General features: G+C 43.4%; 1 protein-coding gene and 1 pseudogene across 4 annotated transcripts in view; one reads left to right on the top strand and one right to left on the bottom strand.

Moving 5' to 3' along the window:
* Nucleotides 1–636: 636 nt before the first annotated feature.
* LOC147604227 (cilia- and flagella-associated protein 44-like) overlaps nucleotides 637–22,332 on the bottom strand; it is a 55,197-nt gene continuing 33,501 nt past the window's right edge. Inside the window, exons 9-13 of one of the 4 annotated variants that reach the window (XR_015265458.1) lie at nucleotides 16,566–16,713; nucleotides 2,652–2,725; nucleotides 2,307–2,393; nucleotides 1,809–2,049; nucleotides 638–1,703 (exon numbers count right to left, since the gene is read on the bottom strand). Coding sequence is in view for 3 of the 4 variants with exons in the window: in XM_086795551.1 (XP_086651677.1) it covers nucleotides 1,963–2,049; nucleotides 2,307–2,393; nucleotides 2,652–2,725; nucleotides 16,566–16,713 (396 nt within the window). In the remaining variant the exon portion in view is untranslated. Of the gene's footprint in view, nucleotides 2,050–2,306; nucleotides 2,394–2,651; nucleotides 2,726–16,565; nucleotides 16,714–22,332 lie in introns of all 4 variants that reach the window. The other 3 variants (XM_086795551.1, XM_086795549.1, XM_086795550.1) reach the window with 3 other exon arrangements.
* Nucleotides 8,475–9,793, top strand: LOC147604228 (uncharacterized; annotated as a pseudogene).

The raw sequence follows: 22,332 nt of genomic DNA, 5'->3' as shown, positions 1-22,332 counted from the left end.
GTGCCATTGCTCACATAGGGGAGATTCAAATCCACAACCTAGGGACTCTCAAACTCTATTCTAATTGCTACACTAACACACGATCAATTTTTGCTTTTGAGGCTCATTACAACCTATGAGATCCAATCATTCTCTTTTGAGGTTGATTATAACCTATGAGACCTAGTTGGCTAGATATAATTTTCAGCAAGGTGCCTTTATAGCATGCACCACCCCACAATAGGTCCCACCTCTCATGCGCGAAACACTTTCTCGACGCTAGAGGGATTGCTTATTCTTCATAATTTATGTAGAATTCTAAAATATAATTTATAATTATAAATAATAAATTTTAATTTATATGTAGAATTGGTTTGAGCACTTGGTTGGGTGCATGTGGCCTTGACTTTGAGTACTCACTATCAATGTTAAAAAAAAAGCAACATTTATACTCACCAAAATTAAGAAAAAAGAGTGAGATTTTAAGTAGCCCTTATTTTAAGGTATGATTTTTCATATATTTTAGTTATAAAACTAGCCTATAGTAGAGATTTCAAAACTAAAAACCGGATAGAGTTAAGTGTTGTCCTTATTTTGATTGGTTGAAAAATATGTTTTTTAAGCATTGCTCACTATGCAGCACCTTGAAGCGGTATGCCAATCATGCAAGTATCTTTTAAGTTTTTTGCCAGCATTTTTTCCCCCTTCCGCATATTGATAAAAAAATCTATCATGTATAAAATAATATTCCAAAACATTTGCTAACTTATGGCATCCTTCTCATGAGAATCACACCATCAATGTAAATAAGGTTGTTTCTACCTCAATGCATTAATCAAGATGAAACCTCCCTATGACTACGATCTCTTTACGTGTGCCCTCACCTAGAACACTTGTGTCTGTTCATCATCTCATTCTCAAGCTCCTCAATAATGACCTCATGCATATTACATAGGGTGCATATTTACAACTCTCAATTTCATTAGGATGTCAAATGGCACTTCCTAGGGCCTCAATGTGAAGTCTATGGAATGACACCCATATTTGGCCCATGGAGATCCATAGGGCATGCGACATGAATATGTATGTGAGTGACTTGGCGTTTGGATAAGCCCATATGTCCACTGTTAGAAACTACTCTTGACATAGGTTCATGCTTGACCTGTCATTTGTATCCATGACTTATGAATGAAAATCTGTTAAATGTCCTGTTTGATGACTCTGATGCATGGGATTGTCCAAGGTACTCAAAGAAAGTATCTATAAAGAGATTATGTGTTGTTAGCCACTTTGTTGCTTTGGCAATTCAAGAGAGAGAGAGAGATTAATGCATGCAAAACAATAAAAGGTCTCTTGCTTGTGTCTATGCTCTCGCTTGTAGAAACATAGAGTGAAAGCACCATCCCTAGTCAAGGGGTTGGCTAGCTTCAACTTCACGATGTTCTCGTACCTCTGTTTGTCTGTCTGTCTGTCTGTCTGTCTGTCTCTCAAGTTAGAACATGAGACTAAGAAGTTTCAAGATTTAATTTGGGATAGCTGCTTATGGAAAAGTTACAATTCATAAGTGAATGTGACATGACCCTCCTGATATTTGGAACCAGTTGTAATCCTTGAAAGCAAATTTCTCCAGAGTGGGATCACTGAAAAGCTTTGAAGGGCGCAGGACTGATGCATAGGTGAAAAGGCTGTGTTTCACATCCTCCATCAACCAAGAATTTACAAACCTAAAATACCACTTATGCACATATTACATGTTGGGTCATAATTAATGAACCTCTTAAGAAACCTAAGATAAACTTCAAATCCTCTTGGATAGTTCTTTGACTAACCTTCTTGCCAGTGTTCTTGCAATTGTGTTCATGGCCAACATAGATTAATCTAAATCCTTCTTTCCAGAGAATAGTTTTCCTGTAGCTAGACACAAGCTTTGCAAATCTTTGCAAAACCGAAGAGAATGCATTGATTCAGAAACTTGTCTCAGCATCATGGGAACACTCTGCGTCTTTCCTTTTGAATTGCCCTTAAATCTTGCTTTAGTTTCTCAATATGCTGTTTTTGGGTTGTCACAACCTGTTTTAAGAATTGGAGTATGTTTGAGCCTTAAGAAAGAGCCAAAGGATCTAGAAGCATTGAAAACTATGATGCATAATTATAAAAGGGGAGTTTTGCATTTAATCATCTAATTTTTCTACTCACAACGATCCCTCTTTAAATTTTGTAAACTGCTGAATAATACCAATACAATTACAAAACCTTCTATAGCACATTGCTGCAGATGTAGATTGGAAAAATGTGTAAAGATGGAAACCATTGGTATAAGAACCAACCTTGCAAAGATGAACATACTCTGCTTCTGCCTTTCTCTTTTCCACTAGGAGGTCCCTATACGGACTACTGGCCTTTTGCTTCATGGCCTGGATCAACATGGTTTAAACAATAATTCTCTAACTACTTTTTTTTGTGAATGTTCTTGTTTGTCATTTCAAATTTGAGATTATCTAATTTTTAGATTAAAAGATGAAAATGGGGACAGTTTTTTCCCAGTTTCATTTTTTGACATAAAGACCTAAGTTGATGTAAAGATATCCAAAAGCGATGTAATTGGTTATGCTTATTAATTAATAAATAATACTTCTCTTTAAAAAAATATTAAAATGAACAAAAGTGGGCACCTGGTTAAGGCACTGTAAATTTTCTTGAACATCAGCAGTCACATTCAAGCAAGCTGCATGTTCTTTCATGGCTCCTGAATTGCCAGAAGGATTGGCATGATGAGTTTGACACTCAGAAGTAGATGTTAGATACAAGTAAAGAAGGATAGCTCAAAATAGATATTAGTACACTGAAACTTCCAAGAACAATAAAACGATGCAGAGATGATGTCCACAGATAATTGCTCGGACGGCTATTGAGCCACACTGCCCATAAGGGGGCGTGGATTTGAACCCTGAGTCGTTAGGGGACTTACCTCAATGTTGATTACTCAACCTCCTAATGAGGAAAGCTAATTGTGCTCATCCACTCTGTTGTCACGCTGTTTTGGTCCTCAATTTGTCAGGTAGGGAGCAATGCTTGGAGCTGTGGAGATGCTACTGCTCTCACAACATCGCTAATATCATACACTCTTGTGATAGAGAAGAGCAGGAGCATTCTACCACTTAAGCATGCGAGAAATCCCTCTCTCCACCACGCACACAACCACACACAGCACACAATGAGAGCATATCCCACAAGGGAACAAGAGAGTACACTCAAGTTTGGATAATGGGATTGTGTCCTTTCTCCTTAGTAAAAGTGCAATATACACATGACCACCTTTTTACATGTAGCTACAGAAAGTCCTCAAGAAGATGATGATTGCATTTAGATTTAGAGGCTTGGGTCCTATGCTTCTTCTGTTCCTACACCAAAACAGGTCTTGAGGTATTTGCATAACACCCTTATTACCTCGAGGTGTTTGGGATTCATACTTTCTGAGGTCCAAACTGTAAAAGAAAGGCCATACCTGTTTCACCAGTGGAATTTTTTAGTACTGTTGAGTTGAATCTGTTCATCCTTTTTTTCGTGAGATCCCTTCTTTCGAAAGCTTATACTTCTTTCCACTCATAGCTCAAATTCCTCCTCTCCTTTGATTAGCCCACACACACACACACACTCACACGTGTGCACGCACATTCATGTGCAACCACCCACTACCCCCACATACATGAAGACCCCAACCATATGCATGTGTGCATGCACAAGCACACATATATGCACTAGATTTGTCTATAGGAAGTTTGCAAGTAGAGAATTGACAAAAGTTACTTCTGCTTTCCTACCAAACTGCAGGACGGGAACGTTTCCCCTTCTTAACCATGGATTATTATACGATAACCTTCGTTTTCTTTTTCATTGCTAACAACATTACATGCAGGGGCAGGGTCTGAACCCGCAGTCTTCAGGTCATGAGCCTGACGAGTTGGCCATTTATTCCCACCCACTATTGATCTTCTTTTGGCTAATTTCCAAATCAGAACTTCTTTAAATTTTACTTGAGATTGTGCATTTACATAAACAACATGCAAGAATGGAATGAGTATCTCTAGCTGTTCTTAAAAATTCTGAGCCTAGGAGCTCTGCCTCCAAAATATTGATTGTTTGTTTGCAAGAGTTTTGATCAGCTCTCAAGTGCCTATGGGTAGAAAGAGCGATAAGCAAACATAGATGATCTGCTTGATAATGAGCTGAGTGGCTCTTGTATAATAAACATATTTCAAATGAGTGCATAGACTTCGCACAAAGATGCAAGCTGCTGAATCACATGTTCTAAAGAAATTGATATTTTCTCACTCTGAACGTTTAATCATCAATCACAATGGGCATAAAAACAAAATCATGAAATTTTAAGGAGTCTGGGGAAGCTTGTCAAACAGAGATTCTCCTTGTTGGACAAGGACTCGCCTCGATATGCATTCTGTTAGTAAGAACAACACCTCAGACAAGACAAAACAATTGCAATATAAATCCTCAACGAGGATTAGCTAGGATTGAACTATTGCAAATGCTGCTCTTGATCTGTCTAGGTTAATCAGGTACACTTTGAAGAAAGTTATAAGATTGAAAGCAGGAACATTAGAAAGATATTTCCTCACAAAGCTTCAGTTGACTAGGCCCATAGACATTGTGGGCAGCTAGACTGCTGGGAAAATCTGTGGGGCCAGACACTCCTTAGCATGTATGTCAAGAAAGTACATGGCAAATTCCATCTACATCCTTTGGATAAGCATAAGTCTTAATCCACATGTCTTTTGAACTAGGGGCTTGTATCAAGGTCAGAAACCACTTATGAGGGGCTTTCAGTGCAGCCTTGTGTCATGATTTAAATGAGCGAACTTCACAGTACAGCACATTTGAGCTTTCTGTTGTGAACGTGCTGGAGTATAAGATCTATTGTTGTTGAGATGATATGTAGTTTCTAGGAGACGATGTAGTAGTTTGTGTTATACATTAAGTGGAATGGATCTTGAGTTGATAAATCAATCCCAACTATAGTCAGGACAGGGAATGATGTGTAAGGATGTCTCAGTCTTAATTGATCCACTTATCCTGATCCCTCTACAAATCCAATAGAGCAACCACCAAACATCCAAATGTTCCAAGCTGAGCTGCATACTGTTAAAAGCAGGGCCGCTGGGGGGGTGCGGGGGGGGGGGGGGGGGGGGAGATGTTATGTACCTAACACTAATCCTTGGGATCAGGGCTTAATATGGCAGGGTTAGGGGAACTTGAGATCACTTAATATGGCAGGGTTAGGCCTTAGACCACTTGTTCTTGGTGCGTGATGAAACCCATTGAAGGCAGGTGGTTGCGTTGATTCTCAGCTGGCTCTTCATCTTTCATGTGTGGAGCTCATGTGGGTCACCTTGTTTTGCATGCTTTTCTCTAGTTTCTTGCGTAAGTGTATGATTTCTCCCACTTTTCTGAATTTCAGAATTGGACACAGGTCTCTTCCAGCAGCATACCTTCCTTTCTTTCTTTCTTTCTCTCTCCTTTTCCACTTCACTGATGAGGTTTCTGACCATGAGGAGGATCATCCTCAGGGGTCAGGGGAACACATGGAGGTGCAATAGGAAGAGGTAGAGGGGCCATGATGAGACTTACTTTGACGAGCAGATGGAAAAACTCCGGGCTGAGCCACATGTAGGTCTTCAGCTTTTGTGGGATCACGTGCTTTTACTTTGGAGAGCAGTGGTTGGTGCAGCAACTCATGCGGCTGGAAATAGTAATCCTCCTTTCGCACTTGAGGCTTTTGTGGGTGTTAAAAAGTAGAGGACCCAGGTACACTTCGAGTTCCACCCATTCCCAAAAGCCCGACAGATTTAGATGGTTAGGGGTCTCCTGAAGGGGAAAGCCTAACATGGTGGAGAGAGCTCACGTATAAACCCACTACTTGGGTGGAGTTCAAGATGATGTTTCGAGATGAGGTCGTCCAAGTAGAGGACGAGTTTGATGTAATTGCAAAGTTTACGGACTTGGATATGAAGAACATGTCTTTTGACATGTACTTGCAGAGATTTAGAGAGTTGCAGTCCTGAGCGGCACACATGGATGCCTCAACATTGTGTGGGTTCTTTATCCGTGGGTTGGCATGCGAGCACAAGCTCCAGGTGAACAAAAATCATAGCAAGACATTGGAGGATGCCATCCACTATACTAGAATTTATGAGACAATGGGCGGCCAGATGCACGGAGGCTATTGAGGATGTCCAGATTTTTGGGTCTCAGTGCATTAGTACTATATGGGGTGATATCATCCACACTCTTATGGCTACTTGGGCTCGCATTCAAGGGCCCTCTCGTTCTGCGCAAGCGAAGCATGTGATATTTATGCGGGAATGGGACCATGGCATCTTCTTTACCTCTAGTACCACAGGTCTTACATGGCATCATGATGCTCCTCAGTGGTTGAAATCACCTTGGTGATTCTATTCTTTTCCGGCTTATAGCTGTGATTGTTGTATGTTTTTCTCATACTTAATAGAAGTCTCTTTCTGAAAAAAAAAACGAAGATTTAGAGGAATGTCTCCCATAAACTTTAGGTGACAAAAACCTTTGAGCAGGCTTTTCAACATAAATGAAAGTTTAACATTCAGCTATGTGGATTGTTTAGATAGGTATGAACCTGATTTCGGAGATAGTTGTTTGTGGTAGCTAGGTTCTCTTTCACTTCTTTCCAAGAGTGGAAATGTCTGAAGAAGGGAGGAATGTTACGTACCTAACAATAATCCTTGGGATTAGGGCTTAATATGGCAAAGTTATGGGACCCTGAGATTAGGGGAAGAGCAGGCCGATATGGGTGGCTAGGGTTAAGTATTAATAAATCCATGTAAATTGGCTATTTATGATTGTATGGTTATTTATGGCGGCAGTTATCACTATTTAAGTGAGGCCATGGGTTATTATTGTTATTGACAGTTATTGGTCTCAGCCTCGACTTCCTACCATGGACATGGCGGATCACAAACGGTCTTGCCGAGGGTCCCTTAGGATAGGCTCTGATGGTATGGGATGCTAGGGCTGACTAGCTTGGCTTGTGAGAGTCGAACCTTAGCCTCTTGCTCAGGAGTGGTTGTAGACGCAACCTACGGTTGGTGGGTGGTGAGCTTGCCTGCACCCTTCTATGTTGTTTGTACTAACCTTGTTTATGTCTGTGTATTAGGTGATCCTTCGGAGGAGTCCTTACAAGGGATCAAGGAGGTTACATTATATATATGTAACATAGCACCTTAGTGCAATACCTTAGTGTATGAAGTTTCTTTTTTTCAATTGAGGGCCTTACATCCCATATACATGCAAGAGGGGATTAAACAAATAGTTGTTTAGTGTAATTAATTTATGTGAAGTCATGAAGAAGGATTCTGAATTCAAAATCCAAACTTGTTTACTTACAAGAGTTCATTAGGGATGAGGCTGGTCGGCCACTTGGTGCATCTTGATATATGCAATGGTCAGGATGGGAGAGATGCGCATACACAGTTCTTGCTTGGAAGACCTTTAAGAGTCTTCCGGAGGATCAGAGAGTTGCATCCACTCAGCATATTAGGGGCTCTCGCATTCGTATTGATCAGATTGATGCAGCTATTCCACATGAGTGGCTTTCTGGGACCTTTCACGGAGACTATCATCCGAGTTGGCTGGTAGTTTTTTCGAGGATAGGCATACCTCTACAGGTCATTGCTCTCCCGGGCTAGGAGGATACAGATTGCCTCATTTATTCTATCATGCCTGGTGGGAGATTGAGGAGATGTAGTATGGAGGAGATCATCCCAAATACTAGGCTTAGTCCAGTGAGGATTGTTGGTCGCTCGGGAAAGCACTGGTTCATTGACCCTTCTCCTTAGATAGTGACTCATGGCTCTTGGTGTTTGTGGCTATATGGTGCGTGTGTGTGTGTGTGTGGAGGTGGTGTGTGGTGTGACGGTGTGTGGTGTGGTAGCGACCGTGTGAGTTCTTCTCTGAGCAGCTGAGCAACCCTGTCGAGCGTTCTCTAAACCCTAATTCCTCTCAAGGTGATCCTGTCAAGCGTACCCTGTCGAGTGCTTCTGTGTGCGCTGCCTGCTATCTTACGCGCACCTGTATGTGTGCTACGTGGCATGTACTTATCAGCCCGATTTCCAGTCTGCCCGCTTTTTCTCTTTTCGCCAGCGCCCCTCTCTCTGTTGTCGTTTTCCTCCTGCCTATCTTGCACACCTGTGGCTGTGTGTGTTTGTGTTCACGTGTGTCATCGCTCGTCGGTCAGGATTTCTGCAATATAGACCATGACTGTCTCTTGATCAGAGCGACCCCTCTGTGTGTGTGTGGAGAAGTTTCGCGACTATCTTCGCTTGCGTCTCTGCTCGACTCTGCTCGCCACTTACTTGTCTGATAAAGTCGGCAACCACATGTAAGTATCTGTCCAGCGACAGCCAGCATTAGGGTTTCTACTTCATTTGGGGCTTGCAGCAGATTCGGCCAGTGGTACCGCAGCAAATTCGTGTCTGCAGCAGCAATAGGGCTTACATCAGTTCTGGGGATTATAGAAAATTTAAGGTGTGCATGATGGAATCGCCTGAGCTGGCCATTTATAAGCGTCGGAAAGCAATGAACACCTCGAATTTGGATGCCATGTCTTTGATTAAGGAATGCCTGCATGAGGATTTCGAAGAAGCAAGATGTGCTTGGGAAGGACCTGCTCCAGTCACAGAAGTGCGTATTCCGGTGCAGGAGCTCATGGATCCGGTTGCGCAGTATGCATTGAATGCAGTGATTCTCTTTTTCCCGGGCAAGATGCCTAGTGCACAGGATGTGGGACAATGGGTTGATTTCTTGCTGAAGCGTCAAGCAGTCCGGGGTGTTTATTTTGGAGCAAGAGGATTCTATGAGGTCTTGTTAGCAGACATGGAAGCTAGAGATGCTTTGTTGGAAATGTCTCCCCTCTTCTTCAATACGCAAATGACTCATGTTCTTCCCTGGGCTCTTACTAAAGATTATCAGAGCCTTATTCGACATAAGTGCCCGGTTTGGGTTGAAGTGGTGGATTTTCCTCGTACTTGGCGTCATTTTCTTCCTTTGTTGGCTGCTCAATTGGGCAAAGTGATTTGCCCCCCGAAGTTGGATGCCAATACAAATCGTTTTTGTATTCTATGGGACACTGATCTTCCTGCTCCTACGGGCATTACCGTTGATTCTGGGGACACAGTGGTCGGAAAGCGACCATTCAAGCTTTAAATGGGGGAAATTTGCCAATTCCTGTTTTCGCTGTGGCAAATTTGGTCATATGCAATCTGAATGTTCTGAACCAAATCTACAACCCCCTCCTTCGGCTGTCCCTACCCCTCAGACTCCTCCTCCAGCGAAATCTTCCCCTGAAGCACAATCTAAAGGTGCTTCCGTATCCACATCAACAACTGGACTAAATAAAGGTAAAGGGAAGCAGTCTCAAATGCCAAGTGTTCCTGCTTCCCCGAACATCAAAGACAAGGGCAAAGACAAGCTTCCTGCTACTCAGGCGTGGATAGTACCCAAGAAAACTGTCAAAGCACGTACTCTACCATCTTCTCGCAATTATGTGCCCCCCTTGAAGAATGTTGCTCAGCAAAAACTGCCTTGTAATGATAACTCTTCCTTGGCACAGGCCTGGGATAAAGTTGTTCGATCTTATAAGGAAGTAGTTACAGGGGGCACCGCTTCAACGTCGGAAGGCCATCACTTGTTTCCTCCACATTCGAGTTTTGATTTGGCAGCCGATGTTTCCGCGACAGATGCGGATGTGCCCATGGGCACGAGTTCTTAAGCTTTCTGTTGATTTTCTCGCCCACTGTATATACCATTTAAGATGCATAGTTCTATACATTGCATTTCATATAATGTGCGTGGATTATGCAATCAGGATAAATGGAGGCTAATCTGGCACTATGTACATACTTGCAAAGCAGATATTGTTGTTCTTCAAGAGCATAATCAGCATAATTTTGCCGGACAAACTTCCTATTTTGCGGGATATTGGATAGCTTATGCAGGATCCGCTGGATACTCTGGAGTGCTGATGCTTGTTCGCCATGAATTATTTCCCATGTTGGTATTCAATGATCCAGCTGGCAGATGGATGGTCATTCAATGTATTATCAATGGGGAAGTTTTTGAGTTTGGTGGTGTGTATGCATACACAGCCTCTACTGACAGGGCTCGTTTGTGGCATGCCATCTCCTCTTATTGTTGGCGTTCTAATGCATTTCTTTGTGGCGATTTTAATAATGCTCCAAATCATGTGGATAATACTACTGGACATTCTCACATGCTTCATGTGGAACGACAAGCTTGGGATCTCTTTCAGCACACATGTAATGCCTTGGATTTGTGGCCTCTGCTGCAAGCCAATGATCCAGGATTCACATTTCAGCATAACGCTCGATCAATGTATCGTGCTCGTCTGGACCGATGGTATCTCTTTCAGATGCAGCAGTATGATGATTTTGTATGTGATATGTGGATTGATTACTCCTTGTGTCTCTCGGATCATGCTCCGATATGCTTGAAAATACAATTCGGTTCATGTTCTGCCAATGATTCATTAACTAGAAAGAGACTTCTGCATGTCAATAATGCTTATCTTAAGCATGAGGTTTTTCGCAATCTGATTGTGGATATTATTTCGCCATTGATCTCTCAAATGCATGTTGATATTGATACAGCATGGTTTCGTTTTGTTATGCGGGTTCAATGTGTGATCCAGGATTATGGCAGACACTATTTATCGCATTTCAGAGAGCAAGTTCAACAGGCCAAAGGCACTTGTCAAAGTTTGATGCATCTGGCTAACACTTCATCTCTTACTGAAATCCAGATGACAGAGTTGCTTTCTGCTCGTGCTTTGTTGCATCGTAATGATGAGAGAAAATTGGCAAAGTGGCAGACTAGAGCTCGCCAAAAGGCTATAGCGGATAAAGGATGCACTTCTAAACAATTCTTTCGTCATCTACATCTTTCCAGGCAGTCTCAAACTATTAAGAGGATTAAACTCCCGACTGGTGATTGGACTAACTCTCGTATGGGGCTTGCACGGGCCATGGAATCTCATTATGGCAAGATTTTTGAGGCCTCTTCTCTCACGCAGGAAGGTCGAGAGGCTCGTTGCCTGTTTTTATCTCAAGTTGCACCGATTTTATCGGCGCACCAGGCTCAACTTTTGGAAGCCGCCTTCACGGAAATAGAATTGTATGCCAGTTTGTGTGATTTGGGCCGTTGGAAATCTCCCGGTTGGGATGGCCTTACTGTAGAATTTTTCTTGTCGTTTTGGCACTACCTGGATCAGCCACTATTGTTAATGATAAACAGGGCATGGGAACAACAGGTTTTGCCTTCATCTTGGAAAGAAGGCTTGCTCAAGTTGATTCCAAAGCAAGCACTTTGTGAAGAGTTCTCGCAATGGAGGCCGATTACGCTCATGCCTGTGGTTTATAAATTGCTGGCTAAAATGCTTGTCAATAGACTTAAAGGGTTTTTGCATGATGGTTTGCATCCATCTCAGTATGGCTTTATTCCACGAAGGCAAATTACTGATAATCTAGCAAATGTCATCATTGGCATGGAGTATGCCAAATATACTCGACAAGATGTATTGGTCATGCAGGTTGACATTGAAAAGGCATTTGACACTGTTCTTTGGGATTACATTGCAGATACCATGCTTCGGCTGGGATTTGGGCCTAAGCTATCCTCTGTGGTTTATTTCTTGTATGCTGACAGTACCTCTGCCGGTTTGTTGGATGGTTTTCTCACAGATCCTTGGCATTTGGGACGTTCGGTAAGGCAAGGTTGTCCTCTCAGTGCTTTGCTTTATGCGATTGCTACTCATCCCCTGCTTATGTATTTGGAATCTTTGACTTCGTCTGGAAGATTGCAGGGCTTGAAATTACCCTCTGGGAAACATTTTATTGCACAAGCTTATGCAGATGATTCTCTCTTTATGCCCCGCAATCACCAAGATGATGTGGAACAAATTATGCATACTCTTCATTTGTTTGGATTGGCAGCAGGCCTCAAAGTGAATTTTCGTAAATCCAAACTATTGGCTCTGACTGAGTATGATTGGCATAAGCTGCTTTGGCCAGGCGAACTTGTTCCTCCGAACATTATAGTTCGTCATTTGGGTTATCCGCTGGGTTGGACTGTATCGGCTACACGGAAATTGGATTGGGTAGCCGAGCGCTTGCACTCCAAGTTACATTATTGGAAGTTGTCCACATGGCCGCTTCATGTGCGTCTTAGAATTGTGCAATGCATTCTTGTAGCTTATGTGCAGTTTTATCTACCTTTGCTATATTGGTCTCAATCCCGCTTAAAGTCCCTTATGTCAAGTATATTGGCGCATTTCTGGCGCACTTCATCTCGTGGAAAGGGCCTCAGATTGTTATCCATGGACAAGTTATGCTCTCCTAAGCGCCTTGGAGGCCTAAATATTTTGGATTTGAGACGTCATGTTTTGGCTAGGAAAGCTATGCTTTTGCCGGTTTTGTTGGATCAGCAGCAACCCTGGACTCTCATGGTGTCCCATTTGTGTCGGCATATTGTCACGCCGTTCTATGGTCATTGGCAACCCACATACTGGGATCTTATATGTGGAAAACTTGAAGGACACATTCCGGGATGTCCTTTCACTTCTTCTCTCATTAATGATTGGAAGGAAGTTACTTCACATATGATATGGCATGGTTCCCGATCTTTGATGGGCAATTCCCTGCGGCTAGAGAGTTTGCATTGGAGTCGTGTATTTTCTTCCACTTTGGTTGACCGTTCACCTCGTCAGGCATATTTTCTATCTCAAAAAGGAATTTGTCAGATACATCAGGTGGTGGATGACACTGGTCAGGTTCTTTCCTTCTCTGTTGCGGCGGATCGTTTTCAATTGGGATCCCATTATTCTCATCTTTGGACAGAAATTCAGCGGATGATTGCTGATATTTCTCCTTTACCTCCCTTGAATGTGGATTCCCGTCTATCTGATTGGAATCTTGGAACCACTGCTATGAAATGTATTTCAGCTGGGACAGTTTATGCCCTCTTGCAATCGGATGCATGGATAGTCAGACATGGTAATCAGCTATGGTCTCTCTCCAAATCTTCAATGTGGTGGAAACGTACATTGTTTCGCATTTGGAAAAGTCATCTGCCTCTTAAAGAACGCCTGTTCTTGTGGCGCTGTTTGGTTGGTGCTCTTCCTGTTGGTAGCTTGTTACATGCACGTCATATTGCGCCTTCACGTTGTGTCCGATGTAAAGCTACTGAGGAGACTGTCCCACATTTACTATGGGGTTGCGTATGCTCTAGATCGTTCATTCGCCGGGTCTCGACTGCTCTTCGCCTTCGTTTCCCTTCGGGCATTTTTCACAGATGCTTTTGGCTTTTTGGGGTATTACAAGCATCACAGTCTCAGTTTGCTGTATTTTTCAGCTGGGTCCGATTTTGGGTCTTTTGGACCATATGGCATGTTCGGAACAACCTCATGTTCCAAGCCAATGACATTGTTCCCTTCCATTACTTCAAGTTCTCGCTTGGTCACGCGCTTCATTTTGCTTATGATGCTGGGGACATCACTCTTGATGCTTATAGGATTTACTTTGATTGCTTCTAGGTAGTGAAGCCTATAGTTACTCTTCTTTTTCTGGGTTTTCCTCGCTTAGAGGTTTCCCACTTGTAAATAAAAAGTGTGGTCTTTTTGGTGGGTTTTCCTCGTTTTGAGGTTTCCCACCTGTAATTAATGACATGAAGCTTTACAAAAAAAAAAAGAAAAGTTTGTGGCTATATGGTGGCAGTCCTATCAGATATCTTCAGTGGGACCCAGGAGAGTGGGAGTGGATTGATGCCTTAGATCCTTTGAAAAGCCTTCCTTTTTTCAGATATGGTGGCAGTCCTATCAGATATCTTCAGTGGGATCCAGGAGAGTGGGAGTGGATTGATGCCTTAGATCCTTTGAAAAGCCTTCCTTTTTTCAGTTTCACTGTTCGGAATGCCAGGCTTCTCCTCACTTGACAGATGCATAGGATCCCTACTCTTAGGCCTCATTGGGAGAGCTATGATATTTCTCTAGTGATACAGCGCATATATTGGCATAGACTTTGGCACTCATACAGAAGGAGCCAGATCTCTCATTTCTTTTGGTTATTCTTACATGGTGGTCTCCCCACCAATCAGTGGAGATCAGTTTTCGGTGTAGCACCTTCAGAATGCTTGTCTTATGGATATATGAGTTCGAATGTTTATGGAGCACGACGATATCTATACCTGTGAGTGATTCTCATCTTATTATACACCTGAGCCCACCTCTCCTCCAAGGTATGTGGTCAGAGTACCAACACAGAGTGCAAGTGGTAGAGTGGACTTGAGCCCACCTCTCCTCAAAGGTTTGTGGCTAGAGTACCAACATAGAGTGCAAGTGGTAGAAAGGACATGACCCCTGGTTGGCACGGGACTTATGTCTACGCCAAAAGTCATGTGGACTGACACCTTGTTGGTAGGGAAACTTGTGTCTATGCCAAGTGTTAGTGGATTGGAATCTGGTATGCTGGGGACTTGATGTCTGCGCTCAGATCCAGTGGACTTCTACATCCACGTGCACGATCAATTGGTCTTCTATTTCTTGGTCTGATGTTCACATGTGTAAGCATGGAAGCCAGTGGAGAGAAGCATGCATTTGACATGACACTGGGGATTGGGTATCAACTTGGAGTATGGATAGAGGGATATAATTTAGATATTTGTATCATGGAGTATGGATAGAGGGATATAATTTGGTCTTCTATTTCTTGGTCTGATGTTCGCATGTGTAAGCATGGAAGCCAGTGGAGGGAAGCATGCATTTGACATGACACTGGGGATTGGGTACCAACTTGGAGTATGGATAGAGGGATATAATTTAGATATTTGTATTATGGACTCATTTGTCTCGCCCATTTATTTCAGCTATGGTTATGGTATCTGGACTTATGGGATTGATTTGTCTCGTCCATTTATTTCGGATATGATTATGATATATCAGCATATGGGACTGATTTGTCTTACCCATTTATTTGGGCCATGGTTATGTATCTGGACTTATGGGATTGATTGTCTTGCCCATTTTGGGACATGGATTCTTTCAGTTATATTGGATTTATGAGATTGTCTCGTCTTGCCCACTTGATGGGACATGATTATATCTTGGACATATGGCTTGAAGCTTAAAGTTGAGGACAACTTACGAGCTTGGTACGAAGATGGCTTTCTATAGAGATCATCTTCTCCAGCTCACGGAGGATGGGTTTGTGATTAGACCCAGCTACATGGATACTCATCTTTCTCATGGGGTACGGTGTGCTATTGGTCAGATGTGCACATCCTCACACCAGCTAGAGATTGAGACTGGCAGATTCAGAGGAGTACTAGCTGAGGCCAGGATCTGTCAGCTGTGCCAGATGGAGCCAGAGATAGAGTTACATTACATATGTCACTGTCCAGTATATTATGAGATACGAGGCCGTTTTCACTGCCTGTTCAGAGAGGGTTTCGGACCACTTTCTAGAGTCATGAGATACCAGGATCACAGATGCCTCGGATTATACTTGCTGGAGCTGCGTAGACATAGAGAGGGTCTCTTGAGAGGGAGAGGAACAGAGAGGGAGAGACACCTACAGAGGCAGATTACAGACTTCTTTCGACTAGAGATTTGAGCAGTCAGGCCAGTAGGCATTGCAGCTAGCCCCAGAGTATAGCTGCACCAGAGGTACAGTGATTGATCGGGCTATAGAGCTGGGGCGGTCCAGGTGCCCCAAGATGAGAGGCCCATCTCGACACCGGCGGAGACTACAACAGAGGATCAGGACCATACTAGCACGGCATGGGAGACGTCCAGTTAGAGTACTCACCATGGAGGACATTGAGGATATCCGCCATCGACCGATGAGAGACATCTTTGGATAGTGATGTATATGATGCTTACCTTTGTTGCTGGAGTTTTCCTCCCAGATGTTATCCATTAGAAGCTCCTAGTACCTTACTTTTCCTCATAGTTGTTTCAGTTTCAGTTAGTTGTTTAGTTGTTTTTAGCTTTTCTTACACAGACATTGTATCAGATCCACCAATTGTTGTAACCTTTTTGGTCTCATAGGTCATTTTGGCCTTCTGAAGACGTTAATATATCATTTCATTTCATTTCATTTCTCTCTCTCTCAAGTTGCCCATGAAGTACACCGCCTGTTGGGGGCTGTTTTTGAAGGCTGTGCATATGAATTATTCATGTTTGTATGTAGATAAATCTGGAGCGTGTGCTCCCCCAAAAGCTTGAATATGATATTTTTCTACTTGGGTAATAAAATACTCCCGCCGAGAGGGGGGGGGGAGGGAGCAATCTGGTCTCTATGTGGTGTCAGATGTGCACATCTCTCTTTTACAGTTTTGTGGAATTAAGTGGCATATGTTTAAGGCTGTGGCCAATTTAAGTGTTTAATTGCATTAATGGTCAAGTGTTTTGTGAAATCCGTGTTGATCCACAAGGAGTTATAGTATCCAAAACTTGTCCCAACACAACTTACTTGCAATTTCATCGATTGAATCATCAATCATCTTGTTCCATTTGGCAAGTTCAATAGCATTTTGTGCCTCTTGAGTTTTCAATTGCAATTTCAGCTCTTCGTTATCTTTCTTTGCACTCATGGTATCCAACACTTCCAAATCTATTACCTGTCACCAAAAAAAGAAAAAGAAATTTCATAAATTTTTTTTCCCCCCCAAGAGAAGATCCTTCAATTAGTAAAATAGAAACTTATGCCTTGAAGTAGGTCACAGCCCTCCAAGAAGGTTAAAAATCAGAAAAAGAAAAAGAAAAAGGGAAAGGGGCGCCGGGCGGGGGGGGGGGGGGTGGGGGGGGGGGGGGGGGGCGAGGTGGGGAGGTAGTTGGAATCTCATATTAAAAAAGATCATGAAAACAACATAACAAATCAAATATTTGGTCAAGAAAATTTCATATTTTATCTTTGCCAAAGCCAAAAAAGAGCACATATTTCAAAAGCCATGGCATTCCCGATATCATGGTCTTCCACTATCCTAAATTGACTTCTAGCTTGGGGATTGTTTGATCCTGTACCTTAGAATCACCTCCATTGGCAAGGATAACCAGATATCTGCATAAATATGTATATATGTGTGTGTGTGTGTAGACCTAGAACCATAGCGTCTTGGCTGCATGATTTTCAGCCTGTACCTCCTCTAGAATTGAGGCATAGCCTAAAAGATTGGATATTGGTGCGTCAAAATGTAGGCTACCGTGTGGTGCCCTTTCACAATCTGACTATAGCCAGTGCATACAAATTGCTTCTACCTCCACCTTAGATACAGGCTCATGGAAATTCACTACGGCACATTAACAAGCCTTCTCGCTGGTGGAGGGTCTCTCTCAAAGATCTTGAAGAGTAAATTACCCCTCAAATAGAAAGCCTTCTTCTGGAGATGCCTTATTGGTGCTTTATCGGTTGGCAATTTTTTTGGCCGAAAGACGTATTGCTCTTGCATCTTGTAGAAGGTGTTCACATCCACGTGAGACAATCTGTCATCTTCTATGGTCTTGCCCCTATTCCTGTGCTCTTCTAGACAGATTGTCAGTACACCTTCGTGTGAGATTTGTGGGTAGATCTTTTGGCTATTTGGCAGTATTTCCCCCACTTTGCCAGAATTTGATACTTTCATTGCATGGACTAGATTTTGGGCCCTATGGTCCATTTATCATGCAAGGAATCAGCTAATCTTTGCCACAGAAGATATTCCCTATTTTGCTTTCGAGATTCTTTTGACCTTGGAGATCTTCCCTTGCACCAGCTACAAGTGTTCTTTGATTGCTTTTGAATATTAGCTATCCTAGAGTTGGACAGCTAGGCTTGTAACTTACCGCTTGTTTTTTGTATTTTGATTGTGGGTTTTCTCCTCCACTTGGAGGTTTCCCACTAGTACTATAACATATTACAAAAAAAGAAAGAAAGTATGTATGTATGTATGCATGTGTATATATATATGTGTGTGTGTGTATTTGCGAGCGTGCAACTCTGCTCGTCTATGAGCCTGTGACTCTGCTTGCCTGCGACTCTACTCGCCTGCGAGCCTGCGATTTTATCAATCCCTCCTCTCACCTAGCAATGAGGATAACTCCTCACATCATTCCCATATGTTGCGGGTTGAGCAAGCAGAATGGCATAGTATGATTGAGGGTTTGCATGCTTTGGATCTCTGGAGAGACAGCTCATGCCAGACACTCATGGATTCACATTTCGACATAATGCTTAGTCGCACTATTTTGCCCGTCTTGATCGATGGTATTTGTTAAATGCAAATTAGTATGATGCTTTTACATGCCGCATATGGATTGACCACACAATGTGTTTGTCTGATCATGCCCTGTTGTGGTTAGCTCTATACTCTCGAATGGGGGTTCATGACCCACCTCTGCCGCATAAACGATTACTTCTCATCAACAATAGTTACCTCACTCATGATGCATTTGCTGATTTGGTATGCTCGGCTATGCAACCCCTTTTGCTACAGTTGAATGAGGATGTTGACAATGCATGGTGTTGTTTTGTTTCATGCATGCAGATGCTGATAAGGGACTGTGGCAAGTGGTACATGGGTGCTTTACGGGAGAGGGTGGCAGAGGCCAAAAGGATTGTGCAGTCTTACACTGAACTTAGTCATACAAGACCACTAATTGTCGAGGAAAATGTCACACTAATGGATGCTGAATCTTGTATCAAGGACAATGATAAACGAAAGATTGCCAAGTGGCAAGTGCGTGCCCGACAAAAATCAATGCTTGATAAGGGATGCTCTTCCACCTCTACCAAGCAACAACTTGTGGAAAAATGTCAATCTCATTTCAGGGATTTGTTTGCCCGCCCTATGCCACTTACACAGAATGCATTGGTGGTTGCTCGCACTATGCTTTTGGATGAGGTTGCACTGATCCTATCACTTGATGAGGCACAAGGCTTGGAAGAGTCCTTTACGGAGGAAGAACTACAGGCTGCACTTAGAGGTTCGGGCAAATGGAAATCTCCCGGGTGGGATGGTTTGACGGTTGAATTCTTTCACACATTTTGGCCGGAATTGAAGCTTCCATTGCTATGCATGATCAATCAATGTTGGCGTGATGACATGTTGCCTCATTCTTGGAAGGAAGGCTTGCTGAAATTGCTCCCAAAAAAGCAACTCTGTGAGAATTTAGGCAACTGGAGGCCCATCTCTCTTATGCTAGTTGTTTATAAATTGGTCACAAAAATGATAGTTAATCACATTAAGAGCTACCGTCACTCGGGATTGCATCTGGCACAATACGGCTTTGTTCCCATGCGGCAAATTATGGACAACATAGCATATGCCTACATGGGTATTGAGTATGCCAAGTACACCGACCACGATGTCCTGATCATGCAAGTGGATATTGCTAAGGCATTTGACACTGTCCACTAGGACTTCATAGCTGGGGTGATAGATCGGATGGGCTTTGGACCCAAAATGCGAAATGTGATTTATTGGCTATACCAGGGGGATACTGCTAAATGCATTTTTGGTCGGGAACTTTCGGTCGCTTGGACCTTGGGTAAATCGGTACGTCAGGGCTGCCCACTTAGTGCACTGCTTTATGCCATTGCCACACACTCCTTGCTGTTATATATTGACAAGCTTACCTAGCAGGGCAGCTTGCATGGTATTGCGATGCCGGATGGTTCTCACTTTGTGGCATAGGCCTATGCTGATGACTCATCCTTCTTCCCTAGAAATACCCCAGCGGATTTGCAACGGATTATGGATGCCCTTTTGCTTTATGGGCTGGCAGGTGAAAGGCGAAGCTCTTATTAGTCTGCCACTATCTTTGGCATTCTAATCTTTGGCCAGGTTAGATTGTTCCACCCGATCAGTTGGTCATGCATTTGGGATACCCAATTGGCTGGGATGTTTCTTTGAAAGATGAGGTGGCATGGGTGCTGACTCAATTGGAGTGCAAAATTGATTACTGGATGCTATCCACTTGGCCTTTGCATGTCCGCTTGTGAATTGTCCAGTCGATCATCATGGCGTACATTCAGTTTCACCTTCCTTTGTTACCTTGGACTAGCAAGCAGATAGATACATTTATGTCTTGTGCCATTGCTTATCTCTGGCGAACACAATCGGATCGCAAAGGGCTTCATCTGCTCAAACGTGCTTATGTGTGCTCGCCCAAAATGCATGGGGGCCTGAACATTCTTGACATTCACTATCACATGCTAGCACGTAAGGCCACATTGCTTATTGACTTTGTTAGTCAAATGCAGCCTTGGACAAAGATGTTGGCAGCCATTTGTGCACACATGAAAGTAGATGCTTATGGTCACTGGGTTTTGGATCACTCGGATGTCATTTTTGGTCATATTACTCGGCGCATACCAGGTTGCCCTTATGCCACTTCCTTGATTACAGCTTGGTAGCAGATCTTATGTTTCATCCATTGGTTAGGTAGACCTCCACATACAGGGAACTCACTCCGATCCTAGAGCATTCATTGGAGTCGAGCCTTTCCTCGGCCTTTAGCGTTGGATCACCCAAGAAAGGCTTATCATCTATCAACTTTGGGAAAACATATGGTACAGGATGTGGTTGATGAGCATGGTATGGTTCTCTCTTTCCCTAGGGCCACCACGCAATGGCATTTGGTCATGCATCATAGGCCGATATGGCGTGCCATAGCTGAACTTCTGGCTCCATTTCAGCCGGTACCCCCTCTTGAGGAGGAGGATTCATTACAGGATCGGCATTTTGATCGTCAACAGCTGGGTTATGCCTCATTCCCATTCCATCTCCTCACTGCTTCCAAGGCCTACCGTTTGCTCATTCCTCAGCCTTGGATAGTGGAACATGGGAACAGGCTATGGCAATTGGATAAGCCTTTGCCCTGGTGGAAATCGACTTTAAAAAAGGTGTGGAAGTCAAAGTTGCCACTTAAGCAGCGGGTCTTTTTTTGGCGATGCATTACGGGCCCACTACCGGTTGGCACTCTATTGGCCCAAAGGCATATTGCTCCAGCTTTATGTCGGTGCTACCGGGGTATGATGATTTCTTCGCATGGGTGCGCTTCTGGGCTCTTTAGACCATCTACTCCACCAGAAATCATCTGCACTTTTCTGGTGATGTTGTTCATCCCTTCCTCTATTTCCGTGCTTCAAGTACCTCACACAGTCCCTGCTATGGGAAGGCCTGTATGCTGAAAAAAAACTCTTTGTTGCATCTGCCACCCATCTGAGTCCAAAAGGCCTCGTTCGCATGAAAGGCGAACTCAGCCCATGGCCAACTGCAGCTCTGCTCTAACTGTGGTCAAGAGGTCTGTAATCCAAGTCGCATGTGGATACTTTTCATGTTCCCTCTAAAGAGCAGCAATCCTACGCCTAACAGCTCTCTCCTTGTCCAGAGCCTCCTGCTTCTTAGACAAGGCAATGCTATGATAATGATGGCTGGTCCTCTCAAGAGCTAGCGCAATATTATGACAAGGATCAGGACCGTCACAAGATCTCCATATCTCTCCGATCTCAAGGGAAATGTTAGCATCTAGATAAAGAGAGTTAGGGATACGGATACGGGGAGAGGCCGAGACAGCCCCAGGCTCCCTGAGACACAAAACGCGGGGCAATGATCGGATTTGGTGGTGCCAGGCATAATAGCAATGGTGCCTCCTCTGTCCAAGGACCAATCATCCACATAAAACCTGTCCAGACGTGCAAAGATGCTCTCATCCCCGCTCCTGCGGTTATGCCAAGTAAAAGATAAGGAATTTGGCCTTCTCTGGAAGTCATCCTCAGTCTAGCAATCCCTGCCAAAAAAGGAAAGCGTGAACCTCTCCCATGAGGCTCGCTCCAAAGGGTGTAAACCCCCTTCGCGTCCACCCTTCTGGTCAGAAGGTTGCTCAACCATATTAAAATCCCCTCCCACTATCCAATGATCAACCTGGGGAATGACATTTGTAATGGTGTCCCAAAAGGCCACCCTTTCACCTCTCACGTTAGGTGCATAGATATTCAAGATTCCCAATTTCTGACCCTCATGCATGATCAAGATCCACTGCGCTCTAGCAGGGATGATAACATCGTGCCCAATAACATGAGCTATGCTGCCATTGAAATACAAACACCCCCTCTAGTCCCAACTACCGAGGACCAGAAGGTGTGGCCAGAAAGCATCTTACCAGTTTTGCCACACTGAGATCTATCCAATTTGTGTTCCTGCAACAAAAGCACATCCATAGACCCTCCTGTAACAGCATGGTGAAGCTGGTCCTTCAGA

The sequence above is a fragment of the Cibotium barometz genome, chromosome 62 (assembly GCF_041138505.1).
Source record: "Cibotium barometz isolate CiBa-2024 chromosome 62, ASM4113850v1, whole genome shotgun sequence".
NCBI lineage: Eukaryota > Viridiplantae > Streptophyta > Polypodiopsida > Cyatheales > Cibotiaceae > Cibotium > Cibotium barometz.
This window is presented reverse-complemented; position numbering and strand designations above follow the sequence as displayed.